Raw genomic sequence first — 26,798 nt, forward strand, 5'->3', positions numbered from 1 at the left:
TAGAGTAAGGGATAGACCCTTGTGGCTTTTTATTCGTCCCCCAAAATGTGGGATAGGCCTGTAATAAGGGATAGATCTTTGTGACTATTTCATCGTCCCCCAAAGTGTGGGATAGGCCTATAGGTCGGTTTGATCCCCTATAGTAAGGGATAGACTTATGTGGTTTGTGTGTTAGCTCCCGTAATGAGGATTTGGATGATTGAGATTATTTGAATATACATATTGGTATTTTCAGTGATATATATATTGAGATTTAATAATCATCCCACTTGACACCTCACGAGCATATGTTAGTATGTATGATGAGTTGGAAAGTTGGTTACTGAGGCGTTTGTCTCACCCCGTGGTTTAACATTTTCAGGTGATAGTTCAGGCGGTGGCCCATCAGGGAAGGCTCCGGAGGCATAGTGTACTGTTATAGCTTGTATAGCCTCTCTGCTTTTGTTTTATGTGTTGACTTGTTATATATTGCCACATAGGGCCCATATACTCTAGTGCTGTAAACTAATACTTTTAATTACTACTATCTGATATGGGAGATCATTGGAAGGCCAGATATATTTACGACTTTGCATATTACACTCATTCGAACGTGTTGACTTTTGACTAATGAGCTCTATAGTTTATATTAAACTGATTTATCAGTTCGTATGTTTGAAAATATCAGTTTGGTTTTGGCTAATGGTTGAATGATATTTTTGGACTTTGGAAGTCCAAGGCCCAAGGTAACGATCAATGTTACTCTTATTATAAGTTTATTTCTTTTAACCATGATAGTGATTTTAAAATTTTAAGGTTTCTTCTTTTCTATCATGGTTAATCGTTCGAATAAATTGAAAATTTTGATCTAAATGAGTTTTAAAGGAACGGTTGTCACACCTAACTTCTTTAATCTAATCAAATTAATTAAATGGGTCTCATATTAAGGACTGGAGGAGTATTTAAAGTAATGAAAGCAGCCCGGCCTCCAATTAAAATAAAACCTTTTTTCAAGGGAGGGTTTGGTAACCTCCTAATTTTCATACAAATTAAAATAAAGTTCCTCTCATATATTTATTTTATAGACTGTAACAGCACATCTGAAAAGCTAATTCAAAGACCTCAATTTTTTCTCAAATGTGAATTATGAGCTTGATTTTACGTGACGCGAATATGATAGTTGCATAAATTAAAAAAGCAAAAAGCAGATTAGCTTATATTTGCAGTAACTCCTAAATCCTAAAATAAAAAAGAATTATCACGAGATGCTAAGAAAATAATACTAATCACAAGGGAGGACCACGGATTTTATGTCATTCTTTGTATTAGAATTTGTAATTTAGATTATATATTTTTTATAATTATATTTCTAGACTAAAAAATATTTTTTTTTCCAAATAAAAGACAGTGTGAAACCAATTGGAGAACGCTGAGAATTGAGAATGACGTTCATGTCACAGCTCAGTGTCAAGGTGAGGTGAGCCTTCTGGTTTGGCCTATTTAAGCACTCTCTCAACCTCACACGCTTCCCCACATCACTCCCTCCCACCATCCTTCTCCTTCAATCTTCTCTCTCTCTCTCTCTAAGATGGCAGCTGAAGCAACAGCAGAGAAGAGGCTTGAGGATTTTGAACCTCAAAAGAAACCCAAAAGGAACAAATATCCTTTTGCATGTGCCATTTTGGCCTCCATGAGTTCCATCTTACTTGGTTATGGTCAGTCCCCTTTTCTCATGCATACTTAAATCTTCTTCAATTTGGCCCTTATCTACACACACAGACACACACACACATGTGCACAGTCTTTTACACGATTATACGTTCATTATAGACGTAACAATCACGGCCATATTATGATACTGTGTGCTTTGAACGACGTTTAATTTCGTGGTTGCAGATATAGGGGTGATGAGTGGGGTGGCGATATATATACAGAGGGACCTCAAGGTGTCGGACGTCCAGATCGAGATCTTGTTGGGGATTATCAATCTCTACTCTCTTATAGGCTCTTGTCTCGCCGGAAGAACCTCCGACTGGATTGGCCGCCGATACACCATCGTGCTCGCCGGGGGGATCTTCTTCGCCGGAGCCATTCTCATGGGATTCTCTAGTAACTACACCTTCCTCATGTGCGGTCGCTTCGTCGCCGGCATTGGCATCGGTTACGCCCTCATGATCGCCCCAGTCTACACCGCCGAGGTCTCGCCGGCGTCGTCTCGTGGCTTCCTCACTTCCTTCCCTGAGGTCTCTTTCTCTCTCTAAATCTCATCCAATCTCAAAGTTCACATTTTCACAAGTTATATATGCATGTTCTAAGGCATATGCTCGTGCACAAGTAACTCGTTATTGAGAGACTTATCCTACCATATTTTTTAAATTTATTTTTAAGGTTCTTAATGCATGAGACATATTTTCAAACTCTTACATATTTTGTAATACTAACCACTTGTTAAAAATCAAACTGTTAGATGCTAACTAATTTAGATCACTGAAACAATTATATAAAAACTTTGCCATTGACAATTTTTTCTCACACAAGACAAAAAAAGATCTAGCTTGAAAAAAAGGCACATCTTGAATCATTTGGACTAATAATTATCATTTTTATCTTTCATATATTTTATTATCATAAAAGACAAGTTCTTACTGATTTTAGAAAACAAAAATAAATATAAACATTTAAAAATAGAAAAATCACAAAAAAAATTGCTGAAATAAAAAATTGCGTAGAAGGATCTGTTCACAAAAATTAAAAAATTATTGTCAAAACCTATATACATATTAATATTGTCATGGGTCTCAATTTATAATTTTTTTTTATTTTGACGGCTGTTATTTTGCGATTTTTCCTTTGGAAATTGTTCCTGTGTGAAAACAACTCATATTGCAGTTAATAATTAATAGGGAAAATGGCAATTAGGTCTCACTTAAAGGAATTAAATACAAAAAAATCTCTTGAAATCATGAAATTATTTTAAAGTCCCAAAACTTTTTTTACATTAAATTTTATTTGTTTATTTATCAAATTACCCTTCTTCTTCTTCTTCTTCTTCTTTTTTTTTAAAAAAGTTTGTATTGACAAGTGAAAAAACAGTGGTTGACAACTCAGGGTGCAAGGATTGACAACTATCGCGGCTGGTTTGACAACTTATGGTGTGATATGCTGAGAAAATGTGTTGTCAAACTACCTGCGATAGTTGTTAATCTTTACATCTCGAGTTGTCAACCACTGCTCTTTCAGTTGTCAATACAAAGTTAAAAAAAAAAAAGATAATTTGATAATTAGACAAATAAAATTTATTTAAAAAAGGTCTTTTGGACTTCTGAATAATTTTATGATTTTAAGAGATTTTTTTACATTTAATCCCCCCTGATTAATATCGGTTATTCATGCTCTTACGAATCACTTCCTAAGTGCCACTCCCCGTCGATCTGACATCTCCTTGGCTTTACTACACTCAGGTCTTCATCAATGGCGGAATATTACTTGGATACATTTCAAACTACGCATTTTCGAAGCTGCCACTTCGCTTGGGCTGGCGGCTCATGTTGGGAGTCGGCGCCATTCCTTCGGTGCTCTTAGCCATCGGGGTCTTAGCCATGCCCGAGTCGCCTCGCTGGCTCGTCATGCGTGGTCGGCTCGGCGACGCCAAACGAGTTCTGGAAAAGACCTCAAACTCCAAGGAAGAGGCTCAGCTCAGGCTAGCCGACATCAAGGAAGCCGCAGGTATCCCCCAAAGCTGCAACGACGACGTCGTTCAGGTGAACGCCAAGAAAAACATCGGCGAAGGAGTTTGGAAAGAACTTTTCCTCCACCCAACTCCGGCTGTCCGTCACATCGTGATCGCCGCCCTCGGAATTCATTTCTTCCAGCAAGCCTCCGGCGTCGACGCCCTCGTTTTGCACAGCCCAACCATCTTCGGAAAGGCCGGCATCACTTCCGACACCGATAAGCTTCTCGCCACCGTAGCCGTCGGATTCGTGAAGACCATTTTCATCCTAGTGGCCACGTTTATGTTGGATCGGGTCGGGCGACGCCCGTTATTGTTGAGCAGTGTTGGGGGTATGATACTCTCACTCCTCACCCTGGCGGTGAGCCTCACGATCATTGATCATTCGAAGACCAAGTTAATGTGGGCCGTAGTATTAAGCATAGCGACAGTTTTGTCGTACGTGGCTACGTTTTCCATTGGTGCGGGCCCCATCACGGGGTTTATAGCTCTGAGTATTTCCGTTGAAGCTACGGGCTCAGGGTGCGGCTGCGGGAGTGGTGGTGAATCGGGTCACGAGCGGGGTGATCTCAATGACCTTTTTGTCCTTAGAGAAGGCCGTTACTATAGGCGGGGCCTTCTTTCTGTTTGGGGGAATCGCAACCGTTGGATGGATCTTCTTCTACATCATGCTCCCGGAAACACAGGGCAAGACCCTTGAAGAAATGGAAGGGTCTTTGGTAAATTCAGGAAAAATTCCAGCGCTGATGAAGGAGTCAACGGTAACCACCGGGTTAACGGTATGGCCAAATCCAATTAAGTTGAATTGGATGAAGGCGTCGTAGGAGGATCAGATCAATAATATGTTTAAAATTATAGGAAAGAAGTCTTTTTTTTTTTTGGCCAACGAAAGAAGTTGTATCTTTTACAAGTAATGAAGCTACGGCTTCTAAAATGTACTAGAATTTTATGCAAATGCACGAAAGTCAATCTAACTGTAAAATGATGTGTTTTTATTCACTCGATAATTAAAGTGACAAAGGTTGTAGTTCATATAAAGGAAAGAGAAATTTTCTATTAAATTTTTTTGTGAATTTCTAATTTCTAAATTTCAAAAAAATGATACTCTCCGGTCCTTATTATAAGACCCAAGTTGACTTTTTATTTGGTCCTAATTATAAGACCCAATCCATTTTATCTCTTATATTTAGTGATTTTTTTCCAAGATAATCCTTATAATAATGATAGTTTTAGCCAATATACTTAATTAGCAAGGATATTTTAGGAATGACAACACTTATTTATTATAAATAACCAACTTAACTTACTTCCTTAATCTCCTCAAATAAGTCAATTGGGTCTTATAATTAGGACCGGAGGAGTACTAATTTTCAAAATCCCAAATCCTTACTATGGCCAAATAATGATTTTAAAATGTTGGTGCTTTTACAATTTTACCCCTCACTTTAAAAGAAAAAGCCTAATCCACCCTGTTGGACAACGCGCCACCTCCAAAGACTAGTCACGAAAGCTCTGATGGTTGGCCATAGGAGTTTTGATAACTAATCTTAATTAATTATTGATTATTTTTGTCTAGACTACTGATAATTACTTTTGCTCAGTTACTGACTACTTTTATTTTTATAGATCTGATGACTACTCTTATTTACATATTGACTATTATAATTTCAGTATTTTGTTTTATATTAACGATTATCGAAAATCCAGCGACTATTTTTGTTTACCTATTTACTTATATAATGGATGTATTTTTTTTCCTATTTATTGTGGTAAGAAATGTTGTTTTTTCCAAAAAAAGAAGAAGAAGCTATTTTCTAATGAACTTTACTATTTGATAGCACGCAGGCACAGTTACATTGAAGTTATACAAACACTCATAAACTAGTGGATAATGATATCCTCACATCTATGGTAACATTCGAACTCATACTCTCATGGGTATGTGAGTCTCGAACTCTTATCAATTATATTAATCTTAATCAATTAGCTTTTTTATAACTTAATTAATTAGTGATTACTTGAACAAATTGATTTTTTAAAACAAATTTATATCAAGTCCAACAGCTGGATTCTTCCGTGCAAATTGGCCGACATGGACCCTAAAGGCCTCGAAACTTGTGAGAAACACCACCAACCATGAGTATAAAATGAAAACTAATTTTAAAAGGGAAAGATTTGGCATCTTGCATGGTTAAATTAATATGGGAATTTGCCAAGGAAATTTCATCCAAGAAAAATAATTGTTTTGAGACACCTATATGAGGTGTTGACCTGCCGATAAGAAAAAATATCTGAGGCTGTTGAGCTGCAAAACTATACATTTATCATCAACATTATCAAAAGCAACCCAACAGGACAAAAAACACCTCAATGATAAAATAGGACCATTAACTAACTAAACAAGCGAGGTTCCATTCCTTGTCTCACTCTCGCACAAGCAAGGTGTCAGAGATGTTTATTAGCAATAAAATATCTGTTATAAACATTTAGATGTGATTAATATAATTTTTTATCTTTCAAATTTGTCCTTATTTTGATTCTAGTCCCTCAAGTTTGAAATCATAAGTTTTGGTTTATTAAGAGGCAACATGGTCCAAATTTTTATTAAATTATAGGGACCAATATTTTAAATAGAAAAAAAACTTGAAGACTAAAACTTATGATTTAAAATTTGAAGGATCAAAATCAAAATGAGAGTGAATTTAAAGGACCAAAATTTATATTAATCCTATTTATACATTATATTAGCTGTAAAATAGATTCCATTGTAACTGGGGATGAGAGCAAGCAAAGGTGATGGCGGAGATGAAAGCACGTGATACATGTCCTCATATATTAGTTTAACACAGTTCCTAAGAGCCCGTGAATGTTAATCTAATTATGATTGGTCTTAGTTTAAATTTATACTAGGATTTTTCTTTCCCGTCAGGTTTGAATGACCCCAAGATGAAAGCAAGTCACTTTTGCTTTCTTTTCTGGTTCTGGTTGATCAATTACACCAGTTACTCACTTGTTTGTAACTGAGCAAACCAGAGTCAAAAAAGAAAGCAACAGTAAACAAGATTTGCATTCACAGTAGTGAGCAAAACCAAACATTGAATAAGAGTGCTGAAAGGAGCTCTTCCAGCACAATTGTGTGACGGGGAAAGTGAACGTTGGCAGAAATTTAACGTTTTGCTACAAAATTGTACTCATCAATGCAATAAAACTGTATATACCATTAAACAAGATCACAAAACTATCTTTACATCACGAGGAACACCCACTAAATTACAAAACTTTCAAGTCTTGCGTCTGCCTTCACCATTTCCTCTTAAATTACTATAGCCGTGGAAATTCCCCGAAAAAAATCACAGCTATGGATAAACAATGACGGTTAAATTACAAGAAACCATGTACATGTTAGAGCAACTCTATCGTACGTTCCCTTACTTCTCAATGCCTTGCTGCAGAAACTGTATCAAGTCATAGCCAGCAGTGGTCCACTTATTGTAAGCATCCGAACACACACGGATCATGAAGTTGGCTGCCTCACGTTCGCTCATCTCAGGATGAAATCTTTTCCGAAGATTGCCGATCGGGTCACCCCGGCTGAAGCAAGGTAGTCCGCTGTCAAGCATTAATGCCACTGTAGTGATGATTCCATCCATATGACGCCGAGCGGCTAGGTACCCCTTTACACAGAGACTGCATATGCAAATGGAGAGGAAGGTGAATCAGGTTTTGTCATTCTGATATATCAGATGTATTCTAGACAGATGAGGAGGACAATAAGTTGTGAACAAGATAACAACCTTAAAAATTGGTTCCATGTATCACTCTTCATAACCCCAGATGGATCTAGTAATTGTGTCATCTCGTGGCTCAACTTAAAATGTGCACTTTCAAACCGCATATTACCACCAGGAGAAGTTTCCAGAATGAAACCAAAGTCAATATGAACAAGCCTCCCCACGCTGCAAACACACAAGTGAAAATATCAAAAACTGAATGCTGCTGAGAAATATATCAGGAAGACCAAGCAAGAGGATGTTCAGTCCTTGAGAGCCAACAGCCGACTTAAAATCCATCAGCCATTTCAACCCAAATTGGCTAAGTCATGACAGGAAGATCATACTTGTCAAAGAGCAGGTTCCCATTGTGCCTATCCTTTGGTTGAAGCAGAAGACTGGCAACAGCATAACCTGCACTGCTAATGATGAAGTTCTCACGTGCAGCCTCAAAACTGGGAGAGCCAACAGGCCCATAATCTTGTTGAAATATCTCATACAAACCACCATCAGTTGTTTCCCCCATCTGACTTCTACTACGGGTATTCGGCACAACCTGGAATGAGCATTACAAATTACAGATTCATGAAAAATGTTGGGTCATAACTAAAGAAAAAGTGAACCAAAAATGTATTGTTATTAGTGAGATAAACGGAATCACATCATTAGAATAATTATAAAAACATTAGGTACCAAAATAACATAAAGTCGATGAAGAGACCTAAAGAGGGGCATCATTAGCTTATTTGCTACACTGCCTTCAATGAAACTCCATAAGCTTCAAAATTTACAAAAATTTATAACCACCTCAAACTTCTTAAATAAGAGTATATCTGGGGAAAAAAGGTACCTTACACATTTACATAGTAAGTCACTCTCATCTCTTTTTCTACTCATTCTCTCTCACTCATCATCTTTATAAGGGCATATTTGGAAAAAAATTGCATCTCCTACACATTTATTGCTTTTAACTAATTTTAAGTTTTTAACTAACATTTTGATCTATATGATTTGGTTGGTTGTTGCTTATATATAGGACCTGAGGTAGCAATCATTTTGAGGTGCCCATCAGCTAACTCGCCTTACTTAGCTTCACTTTCAACTCCCATGCCTGAACTCCCAGCCAGTTCACACTACGCTGTTTTCTATTTCATGAAATATCAACCAAATACCTGATGAGGACACCAGATCGTTTTTACGTTTAACAATATACAGACTATAGTCAAAAGCAGAGTTTTCAAATTTCATAAGATAGAAAAGCATCAAGATATTGCACCAAACGTGCAAAAAAAAAAAAGATATGGACTTCAGTATTTCAGAATAATAATAAGAATAAACTCACCTCAATTATACCTCTCCCAGGACCTGTAGGAAGAACACCGTAAGGAAATAAATATAGATTTAGCCCAACAGCTCCAAATATATCTCTAAGAAGTGATATTACTTGAAGGGCAAGAACATCTTGTCGACAGTCATCTCCCACCTTAAAATAAGATTCTGTCAGTCCATGTCCAAGAAAAATCAAGAACGATCAGATCTTGAAGGAAGCACATTCCTCTAGAGATGATAAGATAGAGGCCCAAAGAATTGGCATCTCCAGTTCAAAGTCTGTCACCACTTATAATGTACATTTCTCTTATGCCCAATCAGCATTCCATATTAAATGGGGTAACTTATCATAAACAGCTCCAAGATAATCAAATAATTATTCTAGGAGGCCAGTAATAATTACAGCAATTTTTCATCCTGAAGAGTCATTGAGAGGGTTTATATAATATCTTATGAAGTAGCTCTAGTTTTTTGACATAACGAAGTAGCTTTGGCCGAGGCTAAGTAAATTTGGAGTTTGATGATGCCTACTGGCATACATACATCAAAAGACGCACATAAGCAGTAGAGCCTATAAGCAAGTCAAAAAAGAAAGGAAGAGGGAATCAAATTTTTTTTTTTTAAAACAAAACTAAAACGTGTGTCATTGTTTGGAAAACACTTTGAAGTAGGGTAATGATAATCTACTCAATTTCAATTCATCAAAATAATCAAGAGTCATTTACCACTACAGACTAGAGGCCTAATCATGCGATCCTGATACGAGTCCTAAACAAACTTTCCCACAGGATAAAATATATCCAGACTTAAATACCTTCGCTGGTAACCTAAAATTACTTATCAATCCTAACTTACTGAAAATTCCTAGTTACAACCTCATCTCAAGTAACCATTTTTTCCTTGTACTTCACTGTACTCCATTGTTTGGAGAAAAATTCCTTCAAGCTGGGAATGAAGAAGTAACAAACACAGGCAACATCAAACTCAACTGTGCAGGAACTATGCTTGCAGATTAGGGGAGTGGGAAATGCGCAGGAAACCATGCTAATGCATAATTCATGCCTGGTGAAAATTAAAGGCAAACATTGGTGCCAGACTCTTTGTCCCGCTAAATGTCCTCATAAGGTTAATCTATTGATGCAAATGCTCAAGTCAGAAAATAATAACTTTAACACTGGTGGAGGCTGTGTCTCTGGTCAGTATTGATGGTTTTGGGTGTTATTTAGCAATGTGAACATCAAATTTCAAAAGACCAAGTTGTTCTGCTTTCAATGGTATCCTGTGCTGCTTAGAAACAAGGTTACAAAATCACAGTTTCAAGGTACAACCACATTGAAAGCATATTGAGGTTAGGCTCTAATACCAACCTAATGCAGACATCCCACCTGACGTAGTAAGAAAAGAAAAGCAGTAAATTAACAAATTATTATTATTATTATTAATTCATCAAAATAAATGCAATATCGATTAATAATCCAGGATTTCTCAGAACTGATTAGACGCCAAAAAGAAAAGTATATAATTGAAATTAAAAATCAGACATGTTTTTAATCGAGGGAGGATTTTATTAAAAAGGATGAAGTTAACCTTGAAAATGCAAGCTTGTGGTTTTATATCATTCTTGTCCCCATCTCGGTCTACTACATTAAATGTGATCATAATAGGGACCTTTGCAGCTGACTGTAAGGGAATTCCACTATCTACTTGAATACCCCTAACAAGCTTGTTAGGAGCTGTTGGTAAATAAAGATCTTCACCGTTTACTTCAATTTTCTCCAACTCCCTACCAGAGATGGTACAAAAACGTTAACTCCTATCTAAAGAGCACCAAATATTTAGTTTAGGAACTAAAAAGTAAAACCAAAATCTTTGAATATGCACAAAATATAAACGTAAATAAACATGAACATACTTTCGGATACCAGCACGGCGTTCATCCTTGGGCAGTGGAAAGAGTACCCCAGAGATGGATGTAACTTTGTCAAAAAAATCAAATTCTCTGTTAAATATGTCACGTGCCTTTGGACTAAAATCATCAACTATCCGCTGCCTTACAACTGGCAGTAGTGCTTGAAATGAAGCATTCTGAAACACATGGACAAAAAAGTACAGACTTTTCAGCAAATAGCTAGAAACAGACCAAAATTACAACATAAATTGACCCTCTGGATATGTCATTACTTATACAAACTACAAATAGTGTAGCAGCATTAAGTGGTGCCAATGGTGCCAGAATGTGCTTTTTGGGAATAAGAATGGGCGGTATGAAAACGGATGAAAATGTAATATGTAGCTACGGAGGATCATGGACTACATTGTTTCATCACAGCATCGTTTTGACTGTTAAGACACCATGAAATATTATCCCTGATAATATAATTGCTCGCCTAACTAATTTGCAAATGTTGGATGAGTAAGCCTGTATCTTTAATTGTATTATGCATATTGCACCTATAATGTAACTGTGAAGTCAGAAGCAGTTGGATGGTCAGATATTTATAGACCAGGAGGCTGACTTTAAAAGTAAAAGATATCTGAAGCCAAAAATTGACAGGGATGCAATCACCTTTCTTATACTAATTCATATGGATGTGTTACATTCAGAAACACTCATAAAATGCCAACCATGCTAAGAATCAATACTTGGGCACCATAATAATCACTTAAATCAGTTGGTTTCAAGGCTCAGTAAAAATTAAATATTATCATATGCTTTGTTATCGCGTTCCCTTAAACAACGCTATACAGTTTGCCTAAATTTTAAGCACTTAGAAATGAATGTTTTTTAATGCATGGCATTTTCAGTCTATGATAGCAATAACTAAAAAAAAGTAGAGATATTTGCTGGTAGTATACCTTTGCCATGTTAGGATCTTTCGCTGGCTCAGGAACAGTCTCACCCTGTGCAGAATAAACTCATTCTAAGACAGCATATTAAATATTAAATAATAAACATAGAATTCAGTCAAAGAAGTAGACAGTGATCAAAAAGTTTGACATAATGAGTAGGCAAAAAGGATGGGTGAAAAAACTGTATAATATAATTAGATACAAATTAAAAAGCACGTTATACCTGTAGATGCCAGATAAGAATATGGGCGAATATGTCACTTCTTTGAGCAGCTCTAAGGAGATATCCCTCTACTAATTTCTGCAAGTATAGTAGCCAGTCAGCACAAGAATAAATGTAAAACTCATAAGCAAATTAACTTAATAAAAAATAGTATGAGCCACGTGACTACAAGATGTACAACTAAATATTGGTTTTCCAATTGTAAGCCCAGCAGCTTAATCATGTTATGTAAAAGACTCAAAACCTGCTCTTTTCAGCGGGGGAAAGAAGCACAAGACCCATTTGAATGATACCGGAATGCTGAGTGAGTTTGAAATGCATAGTAAAAGCAAATGACAAAAAAAATCAATTTAATTAATCAAAAAAATTGAATCCTGCCACAGGAGAAAACTCATTCCCTAATGAAGCGAATGAGATTCAACATGAGAAATTCATGGATACTTGATCCAATTCAGCTCATCTCCCTAATCTTTCCCTTTGAACCAACATGGTCTACCTATGCTGTAGATGTAGATGGACAAAGAATAATAAATGAGGGTTGAGGATTTAAGAAACTCAAATGTAGAAGGAAACAATTCATAAATTGGTAAATGATGAAGTTAAACTCCAGTAGATAACTAACCCCGTCATCAAATCGCAATGACTGAACCAGCTGTGGCATGAAAAAGGTCACTCGTTCAGGTGGGTAGGACTCTAGAACCCTAAGAACATATGCCATGACACGAGGATGCCCCTTGTACGCAGGAGTAAGGAATTCTAGTGCTTGAGTGATTGAACAAGCAGCCCAATGAGGCAATTGTTGCAGAAGCACTGAATTTTCATCAACAGCCTTGGGGGTGATAAAGTAAGGTAACGCTTCTGGTATGTTGCGCATATCCAATATACGTGCCTGGAAAGAAAAAGGCTCTTTATCATATATTGCAAACTAACAAATTAGAAAATGAAGAAAGCCAACTAGGTGAAGAAGACAAAAGGTGATGTAAGCCCTCAGCTGACAGCAAAAGTGAAGGCCTAATTACAAAAAATCTGACAGCAAATATAAGCCAAGGCTGATGATACATCATCCTCATATTCTAAGCAGATTGATTTCAAACTATGAAAGGAAGATGCGAATCCTATTAGGATAAAAATGTTAGGAAACCTTAGCTGACATTTCAAAACACCCATTCAGTTACATCACGTCCATAATTTATATGACCAGTGTCTCAAAATCAGTGTTCTTTTCTCCCTTGATTGGAAAAAAATCAGAAAAAGAGATGATGAATAGGACTTGAGGAGAAAAACAGAAGTAAACATGTAACAGTTATTGAAGAGACACTCTCATTACAGCTGTGTGCGGAGCACCAAAAGGAAGCCATAAACAAATCCATTTCCCATAAGAAAAGGGAAAGCCCCCAGATACAGTTTTCAAAATATTGTCCAGAGAACAAAGCTGTTCATTTTATGCTTTCTCCTAACCAGCTGTCTTCGTTTTTGTCAATCCCAATAATAATCAATGACTCAACTGATTAGGATTTCTTGTTTACAAGATTCATCATATGGAAGGAATATACCTGAATCAGCTGAGTTACTTCAGCCTTCAGCGAAGCATTGGTCGGAAACCTTGAGGCCATGGACAAGGCAATTCTAGGATCCACAGAAAAGGCAGTCCTAGCATATTCTATCCATTTGTCTGAGCTAATCTTGGGCCGCACACCAGTATCCCTGAAATTGATCAGGTACATGTACGAGATAGTTCAAGAAAAGAATTAAAAAATATTTTATTCATTCTACAATGGGAAAAGATATATATGTATATATTTATATACTTTGTGTTTGTCGGCTGTGCCCAGACCTCAAGCCTATCTGCCTCTTGTTGACAAAGCATTAAAAGAAGCTGTCTGCGTTTTTCTCTTCCTACAACATAGTTTTCCATTTGACCCCAAACAGGATGATCTTGATTATTCTGTGGATAAGTAAATCTTTAGATAGATACCAAAGATATTTAGGAAATAAACAGCAAAAAACAGTGCTAACTCTAAATAGGAAGTTCAGCAGTATAAAAGACAATAATTTAAAGTGGACAAAAAGATGTTACAAATCCCAGTGCCGGGATTTCAATGCTGCATATATAATCATTACCGCATCTAACAAATTGTTCCCATTTTCCTGTGCACTTCCTTTTGAACCATTCTGGACAACATCTCTCTCATTTGAAAGGCAGTGAACAAATAGAGAAACAGATTGAGCCTCGCTCTGTGCAAAATTTGCATAATTTGAGTCATACCATTCAGGTTCATTTGCAAACCAGCCCAAAGAAGCTCTGCAACACGCACCAAGACAGATTATCAAGAAAGAACATTAGCAACCACACATTCAGCAACTAATGACTACCAAAAATGCAACTCAAATGTCAGCCAATAAAGAATTTGACATCATGAAATATGTAGATGTTACTCAAAGATTCCCAAAAAAAAAAAAAAAGAGAGATAAACTAACCCACTGTTTATCCTGATTATATTGATGGGTTCCTAGTAATTTTCAAATGGACACAACAAAGAATTTATCCATTTTCTCTTGTTCATCCACTTTTCTCTTCCCTCTGTTTTCTCTCCTCATCTAATCTAAACAAAGCATTAAAGCCATTAAAATGAATTAAATATTTATCTAATTTCTCTCCAAAAAAAAAGAAGAAGTTAATAAATTAAACAACATTTAAGTGCTTATTTTATAACAAAAATATCCCAAAACAAACACTTGAATAGTTTTAAACTAAAACGAAATAACATTTAAAGGAAAAAACACATAGAAGCCTTTTTTGTCAATAATATTAATTAAAAAAAAGGCATTTAGAGATGAGTAATCGACAAAACCAAATTGTTGGCCTACCATGCCCGTGTTTCCCTACATTTTGAAAGGTCAATACACTTTTACCACCACCCAACATGAAGGGAAGTGCCAACCCTCAAATGGACTTTTAAGATAACACAAGAAAGCTCTGAAACACAGATGAAGACGACGACTCCAGACATGACAGCACAGTCATACCGTTACCTAAGAGGTATGTCATGCATAGAGCCCTAGAGCATGATGGAACTTGAGCAGGTAGAATATTGGAAGTGTATGGGATGCATATATTACCATAGGCAAACAATTCCGTACCTCATGTACCAGGCTTATGCAGAGCACACTTCTGCTGTGCCCACGCTTCATAGATCAGACCCAAGTTCTAATGAGCACATTAACATGCATGGAAAATTTGACAATCTAAAATTGAAGTAGACCTCAGTTGCCCAATTTCACAGATTCTTTCAAACTATTGAAGGTAAATGAATTAAAGCCTTGCATGGGAGTGATGAGATGAACTAAAATATTGCTCATGATCATAACACTTTATGAATTGTAGATGTGTTAGCGGCATGCATGCTTCATTTGGAACAAGAAGCAGACAACTCAATAGAACTTAATGAAGTAAAACCTATCACAGTACCAGAACTATATTACAACAGAAATAAAATAATACAGAGTAAGTGCAAAAGATAAACAGTAAGAGCCACTCGTGTTCACCGATAAACCCGGTCTTCCAGCAGCTGAAGCCCTAGTTGAAAGTTATGTAGATTTCCCTGGAACTTGCAAGAGCAAAACTTGAGGCCTAGGAGCATGAAAGTAAAAAAGGTACCAGTGGCTGCAGGGTGGCGAGAAAAGATTGAGCAATTTTTTATTGTCCCCTGTAACATCCGACCCAGAAGCAGGAGTTGCTCCACACTTTGGTGCCGAATTACCTAAACAAGAAAAACGAAGATATGGGATGCACCAGACAACTAAACATAGAATTAATGAATAGAAATTTAAAGTTTGATTTAGTTATGCTAACACAATTTTATCACAGGAGAATAATGATGCAATCACTTGTTTCCCATATATTTAAAATAACAAATTTTAATATAAAGAACCACTGCAGAACTCATTAGAAGATTCAGGACAAGATGCTTCTTGAACAAGCAGGATCAAAATGATAATTGTATGTTTGTCCAAAAAAAAGAAAAAGGATAATTGGATGACGATATATTGTCAAGGCTTGAATTGAGGAGGATAAAAATATTTAGAGCCAGAATCTGAAACTCTAGACTTATAATTCCCAAAATTGGAAAAATACATATAGTGTTGTTCAGTAACGGACACTAACAGCTAATGACATCCATATGAACTGGTAAAATGCAAAACACTGAACGCTTAAAACAATGGTGACACATCCTAAACATGTAAACTAACCAAGGAACAAAAAACCGGACCGGACAATTAACCGGTCAAGATAGTGGGTTAAGGGTTAATGATCTAACCGGGGTCGGACCGGTCATATTAAAATAATATAATTTAATTAATAATAACAAAATAAAATAATAATCTCTAAAAAAATTTTACTCTTCTATTTTTTGGGAACTTTCTTTTGCTTTTTGTGTGGGCCACCTCTGAATCATTGTTCTGCAGTCATCCCTTTTTTATCTCCATACGGCTTACCCCTCAATCACTCCATCAAGTACCATAGTAAAAAAGCAACCAATCCAAAGAAAAGACTTGGAAGACTTGGACTACCGTGCTTGCTCTGAAATTACAGGCTGTGTATTCCTTCTTTTAATAATAAAATAATTGCCCATCGTCCCTTCACTTCCTTTCCTTGGATTACTTTCTCACTCCGCTCACCTCTCCGTCCTCATCCTCAGCTTCTCATTTTGCTCTTCTTCCTCTTTTCACTTGCCCCCATCGCCACCTCTATCCTTCTTATTTCAACCCTCCCACCGCCTCCTCAACACCCTGAGGTATCTTCTTCATTCTCTACTCTTCGTCTCCTCCAATTATTTTTTCCCTCCTCAATTACTGCCCCTTTCTTTTGCCAGATTCTCTGGATTTTTGGTCATCACCTCTTGCTCTTATAATGGTAGAGACGCAGATGGCCTCAAGAGCGACGAATGCCTTCGTGAACAACAGGAGGACTAAAATTATTAAACCGGACAACCCATCCAACCGGCGGGTTGCACGGTTTTCACCGGTTGAACCTGGTTTTTTTCGGTTTTATCATAGGCCGGTTTTTTCCTTCAACCAGACCGGACCAAGGACCGGTTCATCGGTTTTCCGGTTGAACCGGCCAGTCCGGTCCGGTTTTTTTTTCATTGAAACTAACAGTCTAAGCAAATGACAGCACATCGAAGGGAGTTATTCTTCAAGGATAACTCCCCTTTTTACATGTTAAGCCCTTTCTGCTTTCTGTTTCTTCTTCCTACGGCTGCAAGCACTAGTAGGAGTCCTATCATATATTAGATGGAAATTTTCAATAAATTTTGGCAATATATGTCATTCTTAAAGAAAAAGAGATTTTGGCTCGAAATGATGTTTGAACAAGTAGGGTCAACAAAGCATATCCACTTAGCAAGGAGTCATGTTTTAAAGAAAACCTGAGTTCAATACCCAAAATGATAATTCAAACATCCATAGCTTAAAATTGCCAATTTGGTTTGAATTCACAAATGAACCGGAAAGGAATGCAACAAAAGTTAGCAACCTTATAATAACAAATTTTCAAAAATAATTATCTAACATTCTCTGCCTTGGTCAAGCTGTTCTAGATCTGAAGATAAACATCCATAAAAAAGCACATCAACAATGGTAAGGTTTCAATAATAAGTGATGGTGCAAAAGAGGGTAAGTTAACAAAGGTGAGAACATAACATGAGTCAGAACTTCTAACCTCAAAACGATCAATAAGAAATCCAAGCCATAGTCGATGAGCAATTATCTGCTCAACAGGATTGATCTCAGGCTGCACTTCAGGATCCCCAGGGTAAAGATGAGGCCTCAGTTTTGCAGCCGGCCCAGCAAACCTTGCTTCAGATGCAAAAAGACCCCGCTTGGTGTCAATTGTCCATAACCAAGCATCAACAAGCTCGGCAAGGACAAGAGCCCCAAGCTGAGGCGCAGCAGAAACCAACCATGTCCATATGAAAACACCAGTTTCCATTGCGTCAGAAGTAGAAATGTAAGCAGGACACCAACAAAGAAGGCGCAGAAGTTGTGAGAAGCCCTCTACATTTGATTTGGATTCAGAACCCTTGTCCAAAAGGCAAAAAATTACAGCTAAGACAAAGGTAAATGACTGATTACCAATTTTGACATAAAGCAACTCCCATAAGTATGCTTACCAAATTTGACAAAAGAAGTGCAGTAGCCTGAGAACAAGTCTCACGAAATTGAGACTTATCGATCTCCCCTCCTTTTTCTGCTGTGTTGACAAACTGTTGAAGCAATCGCACAAATTTATTAAGCAGCATTGCATTAAACGCATCATCTTCAGCCTGTGGCTGTTGAGGAAAAGCTCCAGATATAATTCTCTGAAGCCCAGCACCGAGCCCAAAACCAGTTGGTGCAGTACTTCCTTGAAAACCACCAATGCTGTTATACAACCTTCTCATGCCAGCAATTTCTCCAGCATGGTTGCACTTAGCTGTTGCACTCACTACACCAGTACTGAGAATTTCTAAATTAAAGGCTTCTGACAGTTTTAAGTTTGCTCCTGAAGCTGCAGCTGCAGCAGCCATGACTGCGGGTATATTTGCTGTTTGAATGCCTGTCCAACAGTCATTCTTCCCAGTGCCAATCCGTATCTCAGACAAAAGTGAAACAACATCAGTTGTGGGCTGTGCCCTTTGCCAGTTGTTTGCCTTACAAAGTTTATCCTGAAATGAAACATGTCAATGGAGATTAAAATACAAAACCCTTTTAAGGAATTGACTCGTTAAGTTTGAAAACATCTCCTATTAAAAATTTAAATGGAAAGCAATTGGTGGCAACAATCTAATTGGAAAGATGTTACAGCACCACAAAAACACAACATGCTATCTTAGGATTGATTTCAGGATTAGATTTAAGTAGCAATGGAACAGCCTTTCTGGATCATACTGTTCAGGATCACAAAAAGTGAAGAAAATAGAAGTGCAGACAAGGGCAACCAATCAGAGGTTAGATGCAGACAGATTTATAAGATAATGAAATATATCAACTAAAGTTTTATGTAGAATTCATTCTATTTTGAGAGGCAAATACCCGCCCTCTGAGGAAAAGAATATCAGTTAACATATCTACGTTTGACATGCCATTAAAAAAGAAAGAAGACAGCAAATTTCAATTCTAAATGAATAGTTATTCATGCTGTAAAAGAGAGAAGGTAAGTTGCTCCCTTTGAAGTAAATGCTTTAAATTAGTCCCTCTAGAGGAAAATGCTTGCCCAAAACGTTGATATACTGGTGCCAAAGAAAATTAGGTAACTTAAAATATTTGACAAATGAAAGAGCTCATGTCAACCTGAAGAAGGCCCTGGCTAGTGCAAGGAGCACTTGAAAGTGATTTAATGATCCACTCCCGAACAATTCTTTGATACAAGGAACGGACTGTTATTGTCCAAGCAGGATCATTGATGACAGCAGAGGAAGAGTCATTATGAAATGAAAACAGCAATGAATCTACACAGGAAGAATCCCATAAGACCTGCAAGAATATAGTTTCACACTGAAATACGGAGGAGACTTTAAGAAAAGAATTTGAAGGTGGCATTAAATAGATGCACACACAAACACATAAGATAATACCTCAAAGATTTACCTGTGGAAACTTATCCCTAAGTTGAGTCAACAAGTTCACAGCAATATCTCGAATATGCTCTTCCCTCAGGGACAGACTTTTGATTAGAAAACTAGTATGCACAGTGAGGGCTGAGTCCCTGGCATCAGCCTCATGGCCTGTTTCAGATACTCGATCTTCCTGAAGCCAAATCAAAGCAGAAGTAATGTTTGTGCCATATGAAGTAAAGATAAAGATGATGGATAAACAGCAAATTATACAAGGTGACCTTCCTCTAATAGAAACAGATGCGCCCAAATGGGACCAGACTCTAAACATTAGCAAAAGGAGCACACCACAATCATTGGATTACATATGCATGGTCTAGATTAAGAAACCATCTAATGATGATGTGATTGCTACAAAGACCTAATTTGTTGCATTTATCAACATAGAAATACCTAATCCTTTCATCCAACATGCTATTTTGTCACGTTCGATTGATATGTTTCAAATGTGCAATGCTTGACACAACGTTCATCACGGCTTTATCAATTTTGCTAACAAGCTTACTATTCTTCCATAGAAAAAGTAAGACAGCGAAAATAGAAAAGAAAGAAAGAGTACTCAGATTAAAAATTATGATATTGGGTGAGCCAAGTGGAGGATCAGATTAAAAATCTAACATGACTAGGAACATAAGCATAGATCTCAATGACCAGTTTGCAGGAATGATGGCTATATTATTCATAGCAGTGAAAAATTGTTGTTCCTGGAACACATTTACAGTAACTTCTGTGCATATTACATGAGAAGCAAAAGAAGGGAAAAAATTACAAAAAGTACTCAAGCATTGTTTTTCTACAAGAAGCTATTGGGGTGAGTGATCACATTGGCATGAGATTTAAAAGTTGGTAAGCAGAGTATAAATATAACTCTTCAGATCAAAGTTTCATAAAAACATGTCGAGTTGAGGTTCAGTGATCCAAATCAGTGCACATAAAGAGAAATGTTGGTAAATCGAACTCATTTTACTTGAATTAGTTGAAACTCCAATCAGCCAGCTTAAGCTTTACAGCAAATTGTAGCCAAACCAATACCTACCAGCCATGCAACAGCAGTCTCAAAAGCCCTATGGACAATTGCTGTCAAACACTGGAAGACTGCAGGCATTAGATTTGGAGTCTTAAGATATTCAAAGACACATGTAAAGGCACTTCTAGAAGCAGTCATGGTACTGCCACCATTAAGGATACCACCATTGCTACTGAAGCGTATGATCTCCAGAAAAGCTACAGCAAGAAGATAAGTAGCCTTCACACCTGCTCAGTGAAAGAGCAAAAGATCATTATATGTAACATCAGGTTAAAAAATGAACATAGCAGTTCAGAAATGGTGTGTACATGTATCATACAGAATTATGGAATTTTAACCAACATGTAAAATTGAGGATGATAATGCTTCTTTTTTAAATAAATGAGCACAGCACATCTAATTTTTTATTAACATACCCTCATGTATAGTGGAGGAATACGTTACAAAGAGGACACTAACAAAACAAAACAGTCACCCAAAAGACCAGACTACGATCTGGGAGCATAAATGATGATGATGATGATGATCATAATCACTTCATTCAGGAACTCATATTTGAAATTCTTTTATTAAAGGGAAAACCATATTGGAGGTACCTATACTTTCTCTCAATTTTTAATTTGGTACCTATGTGTTTTTTTCCCTTTAATTAAACATTTAATTTTATCTTTTTAGCAATATTAGCTCTTATAACTTTGTTCTATTGATATTTTTAGTCTCTACATAAGGATTAATGATGTTAATAGAGCAAAATTAAAGATTTAGTTAAGAACAAAAAACACATAGGTACCAAATTGAAAATTGAAAGAAAGTATAGGTACCTCCAATATGGTTTTCCCTTTATTAAAAAAACATAGATAAGTTATGATATCTTCAAATCTAAATAGTTCTAAGTTCATCAAAGGAGGACATCATGTAATAAATAATTATTCAACAAATCCTTGCCAAAAGCAAAAGGCTGTAAACAAGTTATCCAACGATATACTCAGAACATGACCAAAAATGTTACCAAAATGTCCAAGGCACAAGAACTATCATCTTAGTATTAAATTGTAATGTTCAACGTTGAAATGTGTCTGAAATGGGCCATAAAAGTGTTGTATAAATGCAGGATCTGGTACATGCTTCACACAAAGCAAAACTCTATGGAATCCCTAAGATTCATCGATTTTTGAACACAATAAATGAGAAGTTAATGTTATCAACCTGAGATTGTGGTCATTGCTGCAACATCAACCCGCCCTCCTAAAGCTCCTGAAAGAGCAGCTCTCTGAGCAAGAGCAGCTTTTTCATTGCCACTTCCGGGGTTGTGCAGAGCATTTAGTTCAAATTCATCCTCGAGCCATTTCACTGTGCTAACAACCTTGACAAGAACACAGAAATGTTGAAGGAAAGCTTCAGGCTAATTTAAATGATCTTAAACAAGGAGAGACAATAAGAATGCTACTGCATTTAAGCTCATATACATAATTGCTAAGAAGTTATATTTTTATAACTTACTACAGGTCAAGAAAGAAGGAGTCAGTACCATGCACCCCAAAAAACGTGATCCCAGGGGTGCACAATGGCTATACCCAGTCTCATTAATCGCACATCAACTTCAAAGATTAAGACTCTAGCAATGCTTAAAAAACAACCTTCCAGTTACATAAATTAAACTTTTAACCCTACAAGGTGATTAATTATGAAGTATCAAGCGGTTAATTTCAAAGCTTGAGTGTCATGCTTTGAAAATAAGACATTAATGATCCATTAACACAGTTCCAACTTCTGATCCCTCTATAGGTCCAACCAGTGAAAGTACGCATGCATTCAATTGAATGAATCTCCAAAGCAGTCAGTTGTATATCCTTTATCTTTCTGAGGATAACCACAAAAGAAACACAAAGTCACAGAAAGGCAGATTCTTACACTGCTTCAAACATGCAAACTACATGACAAGTAAAAGACTAAGAAAAGCATAAGTCACCAACAAAGATAACATTGCTCAAATCAACTCCCAATAAAACATAGTATTGGTGACAAGTTCAGGATAACCCAATGAGAAGACAGCCTCACTAGATGAAAGGATAAAAATACTGTGACAAAACCATTTGACAAAATAATGAAACATTATAATTTAACATACTCAGAGAAGGAAAAGCTGTTCACTTAAAAATGTTAATGATGATGTCTTAGTATCAACTTACAAGTGGAGGAGTCCCTTGTGCGATACGCTGAACAGCAGAAGACCACTGCATATCCCACATATACGGCCCACCCACGGCCTGCAGAGCAATAGCACCCATGCTTCCCAAACTGTTCAAGGTACTGGAAACAGTCTTCGTAGAAGGTAGCTGAATTTTCTGTATCGGAGGTGCTAAGCCAAAAAGAGCAACATAGAACCATAGATTTCTAAACAACTTCAGAAGTGATGGTTCCACATTTAAAGTAGGATCAAAATCAGAACATATCTCAGCAACTGCTGGGAGCAGGGGACCCAGGAAATCTGCTCCACTCCTGTATTTCACAAAGGCATAACCGCATAAGATGCGAAATCTTCAAAAAGTATAAATTAACACAGTTTAAATAAACGATCTAACCAAATTCTCAACTCATACTTCATTTCAAATATTAACAATAAATCGCAAGAAACATGTGTCATGTAATCAGCAGAAAAATAGGTCTACCTTCCACTTTTGGACTCCGCAGCCAAACCAACATCTGAACACAAGGAGAGCAATCGATGGCGATAATCAGAACGCAACCTAGTATCACTGAGACCACTAGCAATGAGAAGAAATCCTGCAGGAAGGATCTAGAATGTGATTGAACTAGTGAGCATCCATTTGATCAAGTGTTACATCAAGCAACTCAATGTTTACTGTTTGATTGATATTATACTACATACTTCAACACGCTCGGTTGTGGCCTCAGATGCCTCTGTTCTGCTCTCAGCCGATCCAACACTAGAAAGTTTACTTAAATAACTTCTAGTCATCAGAACAACTGTTTCTCGGTAAGACTTCTCAAAGCCTAAGCTTGCCATTCGGGATACAGCATCAAGAAGCTGGAAGGATTACAGCAAAAACAATTTTAATTCGCACCATCAAAGCTTGAGAAAAACAGGTAATGGATCATAAGGGATGATAACAGTAAACTGATAGAATTTTGTATGAGTATCAGAATCCATACCTGAAGTCTCAATAAACTGGGAGTTGAAGCATCACCCTCTTCTAAGTTTTCAATAAAAAGAGGCAATATCATATCTACCAATTCGGACTTCTTGGCTGCAACAGTTAGATCAGCAAGTAGGCGTATGCCATTAAGCTGTACGGCAGGAATTGCAGGCTTCTCCTTGTTTTCCTAACAGCCAACAAGACACTATAAGCATGCAGATGACATAAATTGTGATGAATAGATAAAGTTGGCATGGTTGGACGCGGACATTAATTAATAAGCACAACATATGGTGCTAATTAAACAGGTCATACCTGCACATGGATGTAACCACCAATTAGGATTACAATCTGTCTCAAATCAGAGTAACAAAAGGCCACAAGTGCATGCACAAGTGTAAAGGAAATAAATATGAAAGAATAATGAAACAAGTAAATATTGAACATTATAAGGTTTAGATATATAGGAATGTATTAAACACCGAATACGCATTGTACATATGCCAACATGAAAGTTTTATAACAATTAATTCCTTATAATCATGAACACCTCAACAAAGACACAATTATATGCATAAGTATCCTTGGTTATGTAATCATCATTTATTATACGAACCTGTTCCTCATAATCATTTCGTTCACGGATGCTTGCAGCTAATCCCATGATATATGTGTCTACAGGAGCTCGCTCCTTAGACCAGCAAGATTCAATTATTTGACAACTTGCCTTGGTGACGCTCTCAAACATCGCCCCTTGGTTGCTTCTCAATGTATCAGCCTGTAAAACTAACATTTTAAAGTTAAAAGATAAATAAATAACAAAACTTCATAATATCAAATGCCAAATAAAACGGGATATTTAAAAGCTGAAAAACTTGCACCTGTGCACAAACAGTCAGAACAATTGGTTTCAATCGAATGAGCAAAATTCGCAACGGCTGGCCTCCTCTGGCAATAGCAATTTCTGCTACTCCAAGAAGCAAGGAACTAAAAAGCTCTTCACAAGTTTTCAATTTCCGCCACACAGAGAGTAAGCATGCCTCAGCAGCATCAATTAATAATGCAACTGCCCCATAAACTAACCTCTTCACAGATTTCCCATCAGAATCCAGTGATGAGAGACTCTTGGTTTTCAGTTTCACAGCAGCCTGATAAACTGACAGTTTGGTATTGATTCTCGCTTTTAGAAGTGACCCTTGCTCATTCCATTCCCTCTTCCTTATCTGCAGATACAGCCATCATGAATATACTTCAATCCTCCGCTAGATTAAAAATACAATTTATGATCATATGCATATCAACGCGTAGAACAGAAAAATAAATATGAATGTGAGCGTGATCGAAAAGAAATTACCCTTAGAAAGACAGACATGGACTGAATCTGCTTCTTTGCAACTAAGCCAACCTGCTCCAAAAGTCCTGGATCAATTTGGACCTTATTCAATATGTGCGCGATCAATTTGAAGGCTATTTCTTGCTTCTCCAAGCTCCCCACAGACTCTTCCTCGAAGGAGGCAACTTGCAGTCCAGACGAAGTACCACTAACACCACCATCGTTTAAACCCAAGTTCACGGTCAACTGATCGGCACCACTTAACCACAAATTGCGGTCTCCGTTCATCACCGACCCTCTTGACGAGGCAGTGCTAGCATCGTCTGCAGCTTTAGCAGCCGCACTGCTGGTAGAATTTCCCGGGCTTGCGATAGAATTGGGTTGAGAATGGTGGTTTACATTGAGGGGAGAGCTCTGAGACGAAGAACTCTCCGAGTTCACCCCATTATGTTCCATCGGCGCCCCATTAACGGGGATCGTGAACGCAAACTGATCCATAAGACAAGTAACCAGTTTATTGGCATCCGCAGCTGAAATGGGAATAAAGTTTTGCGACAAAGCGACCAAAAAAGCCTTAGCAATACCCGATAGTTCACCCCCCTTGCCAATCGCCGATATGATTACTTCCCCTGAGAACTCAGCGACCTCGTCAGCAAACTCTGGCGACAATTCAGTCGCTTTCACCGTGTAACTTAAGAAATCCACAAAGAAACTTGAAATGGAATTACCATTAAACGATTGCGGCCAATATGATTGATGGAAAGAATAAGGAATCGACCGTAGGAACTCAAGAACGACAGACTTGGGCCGGAGATCGCTGCAATTGGAGCACTTGGATAAAAAACGAGCCACAGCAAGGATGGCATTGAGTTGAGAGCGGGAAACCCTAGGAGATCCCCCCGAGAGGGATTCCGGGGGCGGGCATTTGCCGCATATCCACGATAGTTTCTCGGAGAATTGCGCTGGATTCTGCGCAATCAGGTCGCACAGCTCGATCAAAGCCTCCATTTCAATCGAGGCCAAAAAAATCCAAACACAAAATTGCCGAAATGTGGAGGGAAAATTCACAATGAGGGTCTCACAATTGTCCAATTATGAAGCTCAGGAAAGCCGTCCATGGCGCAGCCCCACACTGAGACAAAGAAGGGGGGAAGGAGAGAGACTTTGGAGCGAAGAGTGTAGAGAGAGAAAGGGGATAAACCGTTGGTGTTGACGAAGTAACCAAACAATCCAAACCTCTCTCTGCTACATCAATGCAGTTTAATGCCATGCCATTGCTTCGCTTTCTCTGCGCATTCCTTTTTTTTTTTTTTTGGCCAAAGCTTTCTCTGCGCATTCGGTCCTTTGCTTTTCGTTTGAAATGCATTTTTTAGATACAGGTCTGGGTTACGGATCGTGACCCGACCCTTGGCCATGGCCAAAGCACGCCTTTTCGCGCCTCTGGGATCCTTGTCCTGTCCTCGGGTCTATAATATTTTATTACGAGGACGGATATTTTGTGATATTTACACATTACCGCCCCCATTAACGAACATTTGACTTGTGGTGCTTAGTAACATGAATCATGTCATTTGGCATTAAAATTTGTCATAATAAGCCTAATTCAAATTTCAGTCCATATGAAATTTAACTATGTAATTTAATTTCAAAATATAAACACATAGACAGTCTTATAAATATTACCAATTGAAACGAGATGGGAACTTCGACGTAGTTTCCAAAAGTTGCTCCTAGAATCTTGTAG

The 26,798-nt window shown here is 37.4% G+C and overlaps 1 protein-coding gene and 1 pseudogene across 1 annotated transcript; one reads left to right on the forward strand and one right to left on the reverse strand.

The window, feature by feature from the left end:
* The first annotated feature begins 1,516 nt into the window (after window positions 1–1,516).
* On the forward strand, window positions 1,517–4,508 carry LOC114733768 (polyol transporter 5-like; annotated as a pseudogene).
* A 2,389-nt stretch (window positions 4,509–6,897) lies between these two features.
* On the reverse strand, window positions 6,898–26,356 carry LOC114733733 (phosphatidylinositol 4-kinase alpha 1). The gene is made up of 26 exons (XM_028921226.1): window positions 25,076–26,356; window positions 24,603–24,944; window positions 24,338–24,499; window positions 23,738–23,908; window positions 23,454–23,612; window positions 23,233–23,360; window positions 22,753–23,062; window positions 21,770–21,926; window positions 20,573–20,790; window positions 19,511–19,669; window positions 19,214–19,396; window positions 18,055–18,588; window positions 17,604–17,963; window positions 15,428–15,642; window positions 14,003–14,183; window positions 13,690–13,826; window positions 13,435–13,585; window positions 12,504–12,770; window positions 11,882–11,959; window positions 11,665–11,709; window positions 10,721–10,893; window positions 10,396–10,591; window positions 8,822–8,962; window positions 7,827–8,035; window positions 7,504–7,665; window positions 6,898–7,396 (listed from the first exon to the last, which is right to left on the reverse strand). The coding sequence occupies exons 1-26, from the start codon at window positions 26,060–26,062 to the stop codon at window positions 7,138–7,140; spliced, it is 6,084 nt and encodes a 2,027-aa protein (XP_028777059.1). The 5' UTR covers window positions 26,063–26,356; the 3' UTR covers window positions 6,898–7,137.
* Window positions 26,357–26,798: the final 442 nt, after the last annotated feature.

Source organism: Neltuma alba, unplaced genomic scaffold (genome assembly GCF_004799145.2).
Source record: "Neltuma alba isolate B1F8T4 unplaced genomic scaffold, ASM479914v2 tig00013031_pilon, whole genome shotgun sequence".
NCBI lineage: Eukaryota > Viridiplantae > Streptophyta > Magnoliopsida > Fabales > Fabaceae > Neltuma > Neltuma alba.